Consider the following 11,905-nt stretch of genomic DNA (forward strand, 5'->3'; position numbering starts at 1 on the left):
TTTGACGATTTGATGAATTTCAGCGAGACTCCGGCAGAGTGTACGGCACGGCAGAATCCGGTATAAGCTCAGCCTCCTTCAAGGTACCGCATCTCACCATGGAGCCTCTCCTGCCTTCATCTATCCACCCAACACCTTTCTGTCTCTCTCATCTCCACCGTTTTTTCACCATTGTTCAATATTCTTTCCAAGTGTGCACAAAACGTCACTTTCTTTTCTTTTTTAAAAAAAAGTTTTTTGACTCTTTTTCCATGTAGCAAATATTGAATTGCAAGTCAGGATGTTGAGCGTGCACACACACTCAGAGTTTATTCAGGTATAGGATGCTAACAGATGTGTCTCTCTCTCCCCCATGCCTCCTCCCTCTGGAACTCTCTCTAGAGAGTAAGTCTGTCCGATCAGTGTTCCTTTGGTTTTACTTGGTGTTTGGATGAACGCTCACTCACTAACCCACGTCACTAAAGGTTGCCTGTAACCACTCTGTCTGAAATCAACCACTGGCATGTAGCCATTTTGTCAACGTGGTCCGATTGGTGTCTGAAAATCCTTTTAATGTCTAATATTTCTAACATTGATAATATTGTTATTCATTTGGGTGAGGTAAAGGGAGTACTTCACCCCCAAAATGAATGATATTCCCTTGAAGAGGCCTTTAACACATGCCTGTACAGTGAACAAAGAATCCCTAAACAACAAATACTTAATGAATTTAGGTAAATAGGGGCTACTTTTCATGACAATTGATATCCAAACATCCCTTCAGTTAAACAGTGCAGGCACTAAACGCCTATGGAAGTCATGTTAGTTGTGTTAAATAGTTTTTGTAATGTATGTGTTTACAATGAGTAAGCATCTGTACAGAGTTTTGGATATAGTTGTTCTGTTGTTAAAGGCAGCCACCATTTATAAGAATTCAAGTAGAATACTTTTACGTTTTGTATTATTCATTCACTATGGAGAAAACAACAAGTTCAAACAGAAAAACAAACAATAATTTTGGGGTTGAAGTATCCCTTTATTATTTAAATACTAATTGGTGAGTGTGGGATCAAGGTGTGTGGCTGCAATGATGAGTGAATAACCACTAACTTCGAAATGGGACCTAACGCTACTCTCACATGATACTTCCTAACCTGTGTCCTGTAATCAAACAGTCAATGCAACACTTTTGTTTGCAAGCATGTGTGCATGAACCATATGAATTATTGAGTGACTGAGTAGCTGTATGACCCAAAATGTTTGTGTGTGTGTTTAGGTATTCAGTATGTTCCTGGAGACTCTGGTAGATTTCATCCTGGTGCATAAGGAGGATCTGCAGGACTGGTTGTTCGTCCTGCTCACACAGCTGCTGAAGAAGATGGGAGCGGACCTGCTGGGCTCTGTTCAGGCCAAAGTCCAGAGAGCGCTGGACATCACACGGTGGGTGAAACACTGCGGACTGACATAAGAGAACACGAGTAGAACCCTGCGTAACATAAGACGGTGCCGTCTTCAGTCTCTGAAATATGTAGATTTCAGTTTTAAATCACATTAATATTAAGATTGTTTAAAACGGACACGTCATGAGATTTATAAACATCACCTCTGTATGGTCTTACCTAGAATGGAGATTTTCTCACTATTTAGAGACCGAGTGTTCAATAGATTAATCGCAGAAAATAATCTGGGGATTCGTCTTTATTTGCTGCCCTCCTAACATACTTTTTATAACAAAGGTGTGGTTGAGAGCTCAGAAAAGCTTGTTGCACTTGATTATTTGTAACGCCTGTAAAATCAAATGTGAGGATGAACTCTGTCCGCTGTTTCTTACACATACATAAAGAGACATGATAGCGTAAAGCATTATTTCACCTGGTTGCTAAAATATTCAAAGATCCTTAACTTGTGTGTGTGTGTGTGTGTGTGTGTGTGTGTGTGTGTGTGTGTGTGTGTGTGTGTGTGTTGATTTTAATGCGGATTTGTTTCCCCCCTCTTTCAGAGACTCGTTCCCCAATGATCTCCAGTTCACTATTCTCATGAGGTTCACTGTGGACCAGACACAGACGCCAAACCTCAAGGTAGATCACGTGTTCCTTTGCTCTGTTTGTGTGTCTATGTTAGGAGTGTGTTCAGGTTTGAGTCAGGGAGGACCTCAGGGACTGTGAGTAACCATGGTAACTGCTGTACCGATTTGACCTCACTATGCTTGACTGAAACCCTGAGTCCCGGGCTGTGATTGGATGTTTCTGCCTCCCATGGCTGAATTTGTGCTCTGCTTCAGTGCGGACACTCCCTTCAAGCTTCCCCCCTCTAACTCCTTGCCATCCACTCTTACTTTTATCCTCACTATCACCTTTGCCCCCCCCCCCCCCCCCCCATACCTTACCTACCCCTCAAGATCTGCTACTTCTACTTTCCCCGCTGTCATTTCACTTGTATCTCTCTGTTGCTGTGGCCCCTCCCCTCCGATCCTGCCTGATATTTCAAACCTTTCTCACAACTTTTTTTTATTCCTTTTAGGTCTTTCTTTCTTTATTCTGTCTTCCAACTAAACTTGGGCAATGAAAGATATTATAAGCCTCATAATTTACAGAAATACATTTTCTTTCAAGACTTTTCTTGCTCTTGATTTGCCTAAGCATATTATTACTGCTGTCGTTGTAGAGGTAGCTTGTTGTTTCTCGTTTGTCTTGTCTGTCAGCAGTGTAGTCTCAAATGTATTGCAGTAAAGAAAACTTAAAGCACAGTTATGGTCCTGTGCCGTTGCCCGGAGAAACTCTTCAGACTCCCAAACGTTTTGAAATACTCCAATGGCTCATGACGTGACCTCGCAGCCAACAGAGTTGACGAGGCGGGGTAATATGAAGACATTTGCAGTGAGACATCAGAAATATGTTTGTGAAGGATTTTGCGAATCAATTGGCTAATTCTGGATTTACAGGATTTTTCAAATTTGATCTTGATTTTCTGATTTGCAATTCACTGGACGGGACAGTTCTTTAATTGAATTCCTGGAAAAATAAATATCTCCCTATAAATGAATAAACATAAACCAGACTTTCCTTGCAACACTGTTAAGTGTGCACACATCATAAGGGATGTGAATACATCGTGATCATGTTAATAGAATATAATGTTTCAGCAGCTCAGCAGTCATTATCCATCCCATAAACTGATGCATGAAGCCTCATGGACCGTTGGTTGTGTTTTTTAATTGGCATCACAGCGCTTTACTGCCATCGTGTGGCCTAAACAATTACACTGTGTTATTTTCAGATCCTAAAATCTCAATATAGCCTACTTTCCAATCTTTTTACTCCTCTTAAACTCTCTGCATCCTCCCTCCCTCCCTACACTCCTCTCTTGTCTCCCCCCCTCCCTTGTCCTCGCCTCCCTTTCTCTCTCCGTTGATTGACGCGGTGCTTCTCCTCTTTCTCTCTGAAGCCTGTGCGGAGCTCGTGTTGCGGGCGAGGGCGATGCAGGGGAGGGTCCGAGGTTAAATTGTTCCCCCCCAGAGCGCGGCGCCACGCCTGCTCTCTAGACGAGCAGGCTGCAGCCTGGAGCCAGTCCTCCCAGGTCAGTGCGCTCCGGGGGGAGCAATTATATGGCGCGCACTTAGCTGCTAAGTGATTTGGAGGAAGTTTCTGGTCCTTGAGGTGCATAAGGAGAGAGGAAACTCAGGAGACAGTAGCTGCGATTCAGAGTCTGCAGTAACATTTGTTTTGTCATTTCTCATTGCCTTTCTGTCAGTGATTTATTTTCCCACGTGATAAAGCATGAACATGAATGCACATTGCTCTTTTCTCACTGATTCATCCAGTTATTTGATTTTCAGACCTGCAAGAGAAGCCTTCGCTGACTATGAACTTTGGTGCTCACTCTTTCATTTCACTGTTTTTGTTTTTGCAGGTGAATTAGGGCCATGCAGTTCCCTTGTCATCAGTCAGCTAACTAATGATGTGTATGAATGCTCATTTTTGTGTTGCAGGTGAAGGTGGCGATTCTGAAGTACATTGACACGCTGACGTTACAGATGGAGGCTCCAGACTTTGTGAACTCCAGCGAGACTCGACTGGCCATCTCCCGCATCATCACCTGGACGACCGAACCCAAGAGCTCTGACGTCAGAAAGGTGCTGACTCGCACTCAAAACAAAATGCCATTCCCATGGTTCATTATCATGGTACCAGAAAGAATTGCCACTCTTTTGAAGTCAAGAATACACTCAAATATAAATATGTTAGCTAATGCCCATTGTTATGTTATTACTGTATTGCATAGTCAAATCTTAATGCCTTTATATTGTTTGATTTTGTTGCTGTTATTGCTCCAATGTAGAGGAGCCAAAATCAAATGATTTTACTCTCTCATAATTGTATAATAATTCATCTTCAAGACAGTGAGTTTTCTATTTGACAGATCTTTTTGTGTGTGTGTCACAGGCAGCCCAGTCGGTGTTAATCTCGCTCTTCCAGCTCAATACTCCGGAGTTCACCATGCTGCTGGCAGCTCTTCCCAAAACATTTCAGGACGGCGCCACCAAGCTGCTTCAAAACCATCTGAAGAACACTGGCAACGCTGCGCAGGTAACTGAGGGAGGGTTTCAGACACATGAAGTCAATCATTACGCTATATCATTAATGGCATACTTCTGTTAGCTTAGGTTAACCTGATTTGTTGTGTGTCACTCCCTCAGGCACCAATGGGCAGCCCTCTGACGCGCCACACCCCCCGATCTCCTGCAAACTGGTCCAGCCCGGTCACATCGCCCACCAACACCTCCCAGAACACCCCCTCACCAAGGTAGCGCACACACGTGCACATGAAAGTCTAACCATCATTGACAAATAAGCGTTTGTACAGAACAACATCTACACGGTTGAAAAGAGTAAAAAGTCTGCAGATGTCTGTATGGATCAAACCATTTTATATTTCCATTAGTTAAAAAAAAAGTTATGGACATTTTGAAGTAGTACATTTGATAAAACATCCAATTGTGCAAATAGTGTGTAAGGGTTTTCTGCCCTTTCGTAAAAGAGTATGTCCTTAACCGGGAAATGAAAACGCTGTTGCCAAATACGCTCTGATGCAGCGAGCATTTAACCACATGCCTGATCAGCTGTTGTTGCTGCATTTGGGAAGTTCACTTAAAATTAGCTGGAGGTATTTAATAAAAAACAACTTTTATGCTTCCCTTTTTCTCCTTTACGTCTGTAGTTCACAATGTCAAAAAATGTCTGGAGATAAACGTCCTTTCTCTTCTTGTTGGTGTGCAGTGCATTTGACTACGACACCGAGAACATGAACTCGGAGGACATCTACAGCTCTCTGAAAGGCGTCACTGAGGCCATCCAGAACTTCAGCGTCCGCAGCCAGGAGGACATGAACGAACCGATCCACCGGAGGGAGGGAGAGGAGGTCAGTGGAGGAGGAGGAGCAGGAGGATGCATGTTTAATTTGTTAATGCAAATGTACATCATAGTTTATTTCACTGTGTGTCAATGCTGGTATGGAACACGTACAGCTCTACTGATGCTTCTGTCAAATATTGTTCTGAATTCGGTTGGTTTGGGCAGACATTTTCTTACTCAGGCATGATGACATGATTTGAATAAGAGCAAGAGTGAAACATTTACGGGGCTTATTTCGAAAGATAACCAGCCAAGATTAGTAAGAAACTATCTATTTTGAAGAGTAAAGCTGCCATCTTTTAGGAACTCTTTCACAAAACTAGTGTCAAACTTCATCTATCTGGCTCGTTGTGAGATAGGTTATAGTTGCAAAGTGAAGCAAAGTACCGCCGTGAGTAAAAACACTTAAGGTTTTGGGGATAGAGGTAGTAAAAGAGAGAAATTGCTTGAATGCCTTTTATTGTTTCCTCAGGTTTTAATTTTCGTCAGTTCCCGCATTCTTCAAAAACACAATTAACTGTAATTCCCTGTTGTGGGCAACACTTCATGCAGTTTTATTTGTAACAATAAACCATGCTGTCTGTACTCAACAACAGCGACACTTAAAAAGGAGACTTCTCCTAGAGTGAGCATTGTTAGACTCATTAACAAGTAGACTAGATTTTGTGGAGTGAAAGGTAAAGAAAACATGTGTATTCCTCTGTAGGGTGCCTTAAGAAATGTCTGTGGGAAAATCAAGCCATTTTATTAGACGGAAATTAATGCAATTGCCTGAAAGTATTATATTGTTGCCCAGGATGCAGGTTAAAAAATAACAAAGTTACCCATTAGTACTGTCTTATGAAACCACAAGATTAGATTAGATTAAAATTTGAAGTCTTGCATAGGTCTAAACCAGGGGTGTCCGAACTTTTTTCACAGAGGGCCACATACCGAAAATGTATGGAGAGCTGGGCTGCTTATAGAGGTGGATATTGTTTCAAAAGTAGGTGAATAATGCCCGATCCTTGAAAACGCTTTCAGAAAAAAACAGCCTACATCCCATCTCTCTTTAGGGTTTCATTTATTTCGTTGGCAGGTCGTTCCTTAAAACAGAAGCCTCAGATTGCTGATAATAAGAGTAAATATGAAGGTTCAATTTCAAGCTCGTTATAGAAATAAGTTATTGGGGTTTTTTTTATCAACTAAGATTTTTTAGAAAATGTTTTAAATGTTAAATGACTGAATTTATTTGAAATTAGGCTCATTAATATATTTGAACATATATATTTGAGAAGTGCAATATAAGACAAGCAAAAGTTTAATTTGTGGGCCATATTGCATTATACTTTTAGAATTTGCAGAGGGCCGATTCAAAATGGTTTCGAGACCCCTGGTCTAGACACACTAGTCTATATATACACACACGTAGCTATATTAACTGTATGCGACCCCTCTGATCCCTTCACCACTCCCCCTGCGGTGTGGGAACCGAGAGGCATACTCTATTTGTTCGGTCCAAATGTCTGAAAAGTCATGCCAGGCTTTTTCGCCCCGCTAACGCCGGCCCTTATTAAGGACACGATGTACTCGAGTACAGAGGTGTGAACTCTTGACATTTTCCCCATGTCAAGCATCTGAAATCTGACCAGCCCATGTCGGCAGCCTGCCAATCACAGTGCAGCTGACTCATTAAACCGCCTCCCCTTAGTAGTTTGCGTGCAAAATACACAGAAACACGAGCAGCTTAACCCCGCTGCACTACTCACCTGGTGGTTCTCCATGTGCCACCCTTCTCAAGTCCCAACATCGGGTTGTTGTTATTACAACTAGAGAACCACATGCTGTCAAAAATGGAAATGTCCTCCAAATAGTGCTTGTGGAATACCTTGAATTCATCCAGATGAGTGAATCTGGAAAGTAAAGCTATGTTTCCTTTGTTCAAACCAGTATCTGTACCTGCTGAAACGACGTACTGCCCATCATTTAGGGATGTTTTTCCCCTTAACATTGATTCATCCTGGTGCGATACTTTCACTTTAGCTCTGCTCCAGACTCAACAACTGGTCTGGCACTGCCTCAACAGTTGTGTCACGGTCCGGTTTCAAGAGGCTTCTTTTTCTGACCTTCTGTTTTATTTTTGAGAGTTGAGGTCAAGTTACAGTCTGACCTCTAGTGTTGATAATAAATTAACTTGTTATGAAATCTTTTTGACAACTGAGAAAATAAGCACGAGGTGCGGCATGACGTGCTGTCCATCAAATGCTTGTTTTTCTCCTCTGTGGGTATAAAGTGCTGATTATGCGGGATGACAGTTATTACGTTTATCCGATTAATTAATTACTTTTCAGTCAATTTAATATCACTTTGTTTTGCTGGAAATAAAAGAGAACATTTAGAAGATTATTTTGTATTTGGACTCGGCCAGATAAAGTAGAATTCAGCTGCAATGTAAACTTTTTTCATTGCTTTTCTTCAGGGAGACAGCGGAACAGACTTTGTGGACGGAGGCCGCATGGCTCTAGACAACAAGACGTCCCTGCTCAACACCCCCCTTCTGTCCTCCAGCCCCCGAGGGGCCCGCGACTTCTTAGACTCTCCCTTCAAACACAGCCGCAAAGACACCAGCATGGACGACTCCGAGCAGCTCACAGATGGTACACAAACACATTCTGACAGAAAACACCTGCACCTTTTATTCTAATAAAGATTGGATAGAGAAAAGAAAGTCATTAAGATTTAAAATAACAATATATTATTTTACGTATCTAATCACACTGTTAATGATTATAAGCTGCTAATAGAAAATGAACTGCACTATATTGCAAGCAAGGACTGGAGATATTAGGCTTTATTGTGTATTGTCTCTTAACAGAGAGCAGCCTGGACCAATCGGAGCTGGTGGCCGAGCTGCTGAAAGAGTTGTCCAATCACAACGAGCGCATCGAGGAGAGGAAGGCAGCGCTGTGCGAACTGCTGAAGCTGATCCGCGAGAACACGCTGCAGGTGTGGGACGAGCACTTCAAGACCATCCTGCTGCTCTTGCTGGAAACCATGGGAGACAGAGAGGTACACACACCGGAAACACACGTCTGAGAGGACACTGTGCAAATATGCCAAGCTAAACTGTAAACTTGTTATAATCCTTCTGATTCTCGCCCGCAGCATGTGATCCGAACGCTGGCTCTGCGGGTGCTGAGGGAGATTCTCGGGAAGCAGCCCTGGAGGTTTAAAAACTACGCAGAGCTCACCATCATGAAGGCCCTGGAGGCTCACAAAGACCCCCACAAGGAGGTACGTGATCATGCTGGGATGTTTGTAAATATGAGGGACAAACCAAGGCCCTGAAAGTACTTAAATGTATGTTTTTGCAAGAATAGAAGTCCTTTTGATATCCTTTTCCCTGAAAGATAGTGAACAGTCTACATTCAGATGTGTGTCTCATTGTGTTATGCGCCATCTTCCTTAGTAGTGTGCATATGAGAGTGATTGCAGTCGAAAGATGCAGGTTAGAGAACAGCAAGAAAGCCTGCTAGTTCTAATTATACAATTCTGGCCTTAACTGTAATTAACCATGATCATTTGAGCTTCAAAGTCCAGACATTTGATGCTTGAGAAGGTGTGGCACCCATTTTAGTTAGGTAAAACATGGATGTTGTGTTGAGAGGGACTGAAACGTGTACAACCCTTTCTTGTTTCACAGCATCAGATCTGATTAAGTGCGTGTCTTCCTGCAGGTGGTACGAGCAGCAGAGGAGACGGCTGCCATGTTGGCGTTGTCCATCAGTCCAGACCAGTGTGTCAAAGTGTTGTGTCCCATCATCCAGTCAGCTGACTACCCCATCAACCTGGCCGCCATCAAGATGCAGACCAAGGTGGTGGAGAGGGTTCCCCGCGAGGGTCTGATGAGCCTGCTGCCCGAGATAGTGCCAGGACTCATACAGGTAACACACCCGCAGAGATCAGCTGTTTTGAACACACTAATGCTGGAAATCCCAATCAATCACTTTTAGAAGCATGTTGGGGATATCATTATTGAAAGTAAGAGGAGGTGTTGCTGTTTCCATCTTTCACTGTAGAGTGTTACCATTTAAACTTTTACAGTCTTGTAAAGCGTGGCCTTAAATGGCTATTATTTTATTTATTTCCAAACGTTTGTTTAACTAATGTACCTCTTGTTCTCACACACCCTCCACAAACTCATGCATGAATTCTTTGTCTGTATCCTTTGTTTTTTTAAAATATTTTCTGCTGGTTTTTGATCTTTTTTTATCTGGTTAAACAGGGCTACGACAACTCTGAGAGCAGTGTACGGAAAGCCTGTGTGTTCTGCTTGGTGGCCATTTACGCAGTGATCGGAGAGGACCTCAAACCGCACCTCAACCAGCTCTCCAGCAGCAAGGTAACCTGACCTAGAGAAGCATATTAGATGTGGACTAAGCAAACTGAAAATATGTAGACCTCAGCCATGGTATCAAGCTCTTTCTGTCTCTGGTTGAAATCTGGCTTATTCAGATACACTTCAGATAACATGTTCTGAATAAACTCAAATATAGGAACAAACTCCTTTCAGGGGTGTTTTTGTTTTTTGTCTCTTTGTCGTATTTTATAGATTTTCCTCATTATTTTATTGTTGAAACATTTACATTGAAATAACACAGAATGACATAACATATGTTCTTTGTCTTCCCAATCTGGATCTTGTTTATATTTCTTACCTACTGAAATAAATAAATCTGTAATCTAGTATAAAAATTCAACCCACGCAAAAAAAAAATCATCACAAAAAACAAACGAAACGCACTGGAGTTTATTTTTCGGTTTGTCTGTGGGTGCAACGGTTCTGTCCAACAACATGGCATCACAACAGTGCAGACCATAAATACGACACTACACGATGCGTGGTTGAGATCATAGACCCCTTACCCAATTTGACGTCCCAAATCTTTACACATTTGTAGTAAATGTCAATATGAAGGCTAGCGTTCGAAGATGGGTGTGGTCCAAATTTACATATCTGTCCTCCTCTGTTCCTCTGTCTGCAGCTGAAGCTGTTGAATCTGTACATCAAGCGCGCCCAGTCCGGCTCCAGCGGCAGTGAACCCCCGTCTGACTGCCTATAGGAGACACGCCGCCCTCCCACAGGGCAACCACTGAACTGCAGCTCTGCACACCAAACCCAAACATCAGTCCATGAGCTCACACCCACACAGGCCGAGAACAAAACACACATCCTAACTGATTTCACAGGAGCCAACTGCATACATCCACACCTACGCTTGCAAAGTGACACACACACACACACACACACACACACACAGAGGTACACACAGGTACACACAGTCCTTACACATTTCCTGTCCCTCTACCAGATGGGAGTTGTGGTGCAGAAGAGTGTTATTGTTCTCCCGACCATCGCTTAGGACGCTCCCTGATCTCAGACTGAACTGAACCCTCAAACAAACAGATAACACACATTCAGTCACACCCTGGTTTGTCACTAATTTCTCAAAAGGATGAAGATATGATATGTCCGTCCTCTATCCTGAGCACTGCAGCGTCCCCTCTGAATAACACGTCAATGTCAACAAGTGGTGGTGCATCTCGTTTTTAAAGGGGGGGGGGTAGGTTTATAGAGCAGGCCTGAGACGTAGGAATGGTGCCGTCTTGTGTCTTTCTTGAACAGCGGGGCCCAGGTAGACAGGAATGTAAATTTACATTGTGTCATATTTTTGATTTATTTTACGCAATGAGGTTTTACTGCAGCGGTTTTTAATGTCCGGAGTTTTCACGTAAACACACACTTTCTCTTTTTTCAAAAAGGTGCTGCTTAGCCTAAAAGGTACGACCAAACAACCGCACACAGCACTAATGCGAGTCACAGCGGGACGGCCTGCTCACAGCGACTACAGAACAGATTCCAAAGTGTAGAAGGTGTAATGTGCTTGGCTATGCATGAGACTACATTTAAAAAGGTTTTATTGAAGGTCTGTCGACAGTCGGAAAAGCGTGGCTGATGTTTTAAATTAATGTGAACAATGTCCGCCCCTTTCAGAAAAATTCATGGTCTTCATTTCTCCCAGCTCACCTTGGAACTGTCCACTTCTGTGCGACATGGGGTGGGGGGAGACGGGTGCGTGGTGCTTACTACATGACGTAAGACAGGACATGGCTTATTATCACGTAGTGGATATGTATCTATATATGACATTAAAACTGAATATCCATTAACTGTGTCATTTAGACATTTACCAGGGGGTGCACATGCGCAACTGCTCCCACTTTTTTCTCTCTCTTTGTTGCTTTACCCGTAGTCTCTCTCTCGAACTCACACTTATTTTTTCTCTGACAAATGTGTAGAAATGTATTATTTACAGCTCTGAAAAAATAATTGTCATGTCACCCTTTTCTCTCCTGCTCTTCATCATGTCTTTCTTTCCCTCCTCTTGTAACATTCTAGTTTTCACTGTTGTGTTTCCTCCGTGCATTTACAAAGCTGTGCTTGCGTTACAATAAAGAACTTGTACAGATCATGA

At 42.7% G+C, this 11,905-nt stretch overlaps 1 protein-coding gene across 37 annotated transcripts in view; it reads left to right on the forward strand.

Annotated features, from left to right (window-relative positions):
• clasp2 (cytoplasmic linker associated protein 2) overlaps nt 1–11,905 on the forward strand; it is a 58,290-nt gene extending 46,385 nt beyond the window's left edge. For 36 of the 37 annotated variants that reach the window (XM_063899327.1, XM_063899332.1, XM_063899329.1 and 33 more), the window contains 12 exons: nt 1,256–1,419; nt 1,979–2,057; nt 3,968–4,111; nt 4,422–4,565; nt 4,676–4,782; nt 5,256–5,397; nt 7,849–8,026; nt 8,245–8,438; nt 8,535–8,663; nt 9,107–9,313; nt 9,655–9,771; nt 10,415–11,905. In XM_063899327.1, the coding sequence (XP_063755397.1) occupies nt 1,256–1,419; nt 1,979–2,057; nt 3,968–4,111; nt 4,422–4,565; nt 4,676–4,782; nt 5,256–5,397; nt 7,849–8,026; nt 8,245–8,438; nt 8,535–8,663; nt 9,107–9,313; nt 9,655–9,771; nt 10,415–10,492 (1,683 nt within the window). In that variant the 3' untranslated portion in view covers nt 10,493–11,905. Of the gene's footprint in view, nt 1–23; nt 84–381; nt 385–1,255; nt 1,420–1,978; nt 2,058–3,967; nt 4,112–4,421; nt 4,566–4,675; nt 4,783–5,255; nt 5,398–7,848; nt 8,027–8,244; nt 8,439–8,534; nt 8,664–9,106; nt 9,314–9,654; nt 9,772–10,414 lie in introns of all 37 variants that reach the window. The other variant, XM_063899359.1, reaches the window with a different exon arrangement.

This window comes from Eleginops maclovinus, chromosome 13 (assembly GCF_036324505.1).
Source record: "Eleginops maclovinus isolate JMC-PN-2008 ecotype Puerto Natales chromosome 13, JC_Emac_rtc_rv5, whole genome shotgun sequence".
In the NCBI taxonomy this organism is placed as follows: Eukaryota; Metazoa; Chordata; class Actinopteri; order Perciformes; family Eleginopidae; genus Eleginops; species Eleginops maclovinus.